Here is an 817-nt window from a genome sequence, read left to right as displayed (position 1 = left end):
TCGCACTGTGGTGGATTCCTTAGTTGGTGGAGCGATTTGTCTGGTTAATTCCGATAACGAACGAGACTCTACCCTATTAAATAGTGACAGTATTGTATTTTTTGTGCTGATCACTTCTTAGAGGGACTGGCAAATTGAAAGCTGCACGAAAAAGAGCAATAACAGGTCTGTGATGCCCTTCGATGTCCGGGGCTGCACGCGCGCTACAATGAAAGCGTCAACGTGAGTTACGTCCTTACCTGAAAAGGTTTGGCAATCGAATGAAACGTTTTCTTGAATGGAATAGGGAATTGCAATTGTTTCCCTTGAACGAGGAATTCCCAGTAAGCGTGAGTCATTAGCTCGCGTTGATTACGTCCCTGCCCTTTGTACACACCGCCCGTCGCTACTACCGATTGGATGATTTAGTGAGGTGTTTTGACTGGCGCCAGTAGTCGGATATGTATTCGGCTTCGCGCCGGGAAATTTCCCAAACCAAATCATCTAGAGGAAGTAAAAGTCGTAACAAGGTTTCCGTAGGTGAACCTGCGGAAGGATCATTATCGTATTTTTATACATGAAATGTGATTGATTGTTTGTAATGTGTGCAAAAAGAGCAGTTGCACTTTGTGTTGTGTGCAGTTGATCTTTGTTGTATTCATCCTCACTACTGATGCGTGAAAATGATGCTACATTCTTTCGCTCTGTGCAGAAAGGAAAATAATAAATCATTTGTAACGTGTATCATCAGTTGTGGTGGTTTTCTTTGTAATCCAGACACAATAAAATGACTTGATTTGTGTGTGTATATGCATGAATAAAGTCATCAGTGACGTTT

The 817-nt window shown here is 42.1% G+C and overlaps 1 protein-coding gene across 1 annotated transcript; it reads right to left on the bottom strand.

The window, feature by feature from the left end:
- Positions 1 to 76: 76 nt before the first annotated feature.
- Positions 77 to 483, bottom strand: Tsp_14573 (conserved hypothetical protein). The gene is made up of 2 exons (XM_003366452.1): positions 356 to 483; positions 77 to 203 (listed from the first exon to the last, which is right to left on the bottom strand). Exons 1-2 carry the CDS (start codon positions 481 to 483, stop codon positions 77 to 79), a joined length of 255 nt encoding a protein of 84 aa, XP_003366500.1.
- Positions 484 to 817: the final 334 nt, after the last annotated feature.

The sequence above is a fragment of the Trichinella spiralis genome (assembly GCF_000181795.1).
Source record: "Trichinella spiralis strain ISS 195 chromosome Unknown Scfld5984, whole genome shotgun sequence".
NCBI classification, from domain to species: Eukaryota; Metazoa; Nematoda; class Enoplea; order Trichinellida; family Trichinellidae; genus Trichinella; species Trichinella spiralis.
This window is presented reverse-complemented; position numbering and strand designations above follow the sequence as displayed.